The 1,466-nt window shown below is 43.7% G+C and overlaps 1 protein-coding gene across 1 annotated transcript; it reads right to left on the bottom strand.

Annotated features, from left to right (window-relative positions):
- Window positions 1-473: 473 nt before the first annotated feature.
- Window positions 474-1,136, bottom strand: LOC138889890 (uncharacterized). The gene is made up of 2 exons (XM_070173233.1): window positions 981-1,136; window positions 474-875 (listed from the first exon to the last, which is right to left on the bottom strand). Exons 1-2 carry the CDS (start codon window positions 1,134-1,136, stop codon window positions 474-476), a joined length of 558 nt encoding a protein of 185 aa, XP_070029334.1.
- Between the last annotated feature and the right edge of the window lie 330 nt (window positions 1,137-1,466).

The raw sequence follows: 1,466 nt of genomic DNA on the forward strand, positions 1-1,466 counted from the left end.
GCAAATGATAGCTTCTCGTACCACTGCTTATGTTTTTCTATCATTTTCCTTAGTATCTTCTTAATATTCTTATTGGCGGCTTCGACGGATCCGTTCATCTGAGGTCTGTAGGCTGTATAATTCTTGTGTTTGATCTTGAAGGTCTCACACATGGCTTTCATCAGGTCACTGTTGAGATTGGAACCATTATCAGTGATTATTGACTCCGAAATCCCAAACCGACAAACGATACGGTCGCGGACAAATTCTACCATAACTTTCTTAGTCACTACTCTGTAAGATGCTACCTCGACCCATTTGGTGAAATAGTCGATTGCTACTAGGATAAACTTGTGCCCGTTGCAAGCGGCAGGCTCGATTGGTCCAATAACATCCATTTCCCAGGCAGCGAACGGCCACAGTGAGCTTGTTGCATTAATCTCATTTGGGGGTACCCTTATCATGTCTGCATGTACCTGACAGAGGTGGCATTTCTAGACATACTGGATGCAGTCCGTCTCCATAGTCATCCAAAAGTAACCAGCTCGGAGTATCTTCTTTGCTAAGACAAAACCATTCATACGTGGATCGCAGGTCCCAGCGTGAATATACTCTAATAGCCTGGATGCTTCTTTTGAGTCGACACACCTTAGCAATCCCAAATCAGGAGTTCTCCTATACAAGATTCCCTTGCTGTGAAAGAAATTGTTGGACAACCTCCGAAGGGTGCGTTTCTGAGTAGCATTTGTGAGCTCTTGGTATTCTCCTTTTGCCAAGTATTCCTTGATATCATGAAACCAAGGCTTTCTGTCTGCTTCTTCTTTAACATGAGCATTGTAAGCTGGCTGATCATGGATCTTCATCGGAATGAGATTAATGAAGTTCTTGTCTGGATGCTGCATCATGGATGATAGGGTAGCCAATGCATCGGCAAACTCATTTTGGACTCTGGGAACATGCTGGAACTCTATCTTTGTAAACCTCTTTCTCAATTCCTATACATGATGTAGATAAGGAAGTATCTTGGAGTTCTTGGTCACCCATTCTTCTCGGACCTGATGTATGAGCAAATCTAAATCCACCATTACTAGCAACTCTTGGATATTCATGCCAATGGACATCTTGAGCCCTATGATGCATGCTTCGTACTCGGCCATGTTGTTGGTGCAAGGAAACCTAAGTTTGGCAGACATCGGATGATGCTCGCCAGTTTCTAGTATTAGGACTGCTCCTATGCCGACTCCTTTGAAATTTTCTGCTCTATCGAAAAACATTCTCCAACCTTCATAGGATTCTGCAATATCTTCTCCTATGAATGATACCTCTTAGTCAGGAAAATACGTTTTTAGGGGTTCGTATTCTCCGTCCACGGGATTCTCCGCAAGGTGATCTGCTAGTGCCCGTCCTTTGATCGCTTTCCGAGTTACATAGACAATGTCAAATTCACTCAACAGGATTTGCCACTTGGCTAGCTTGCCGGTAGGCAT

Source organism: Nicotiana sylvestris, chromosome 4 (genome assembly GCF_000393655.2).
Source record: "Nicotiana sylvestris chromosome 4, ASM39365v2, whole genome shotgun sequence".
Taxonomy (NCBI): domain Eukaryota; kingdom Viridiplantae; phylum Streptophyta; class Magnoliopsida; order Solanales; family Solanaceae; genus Nicotiana; species Nicotiana sylvestris.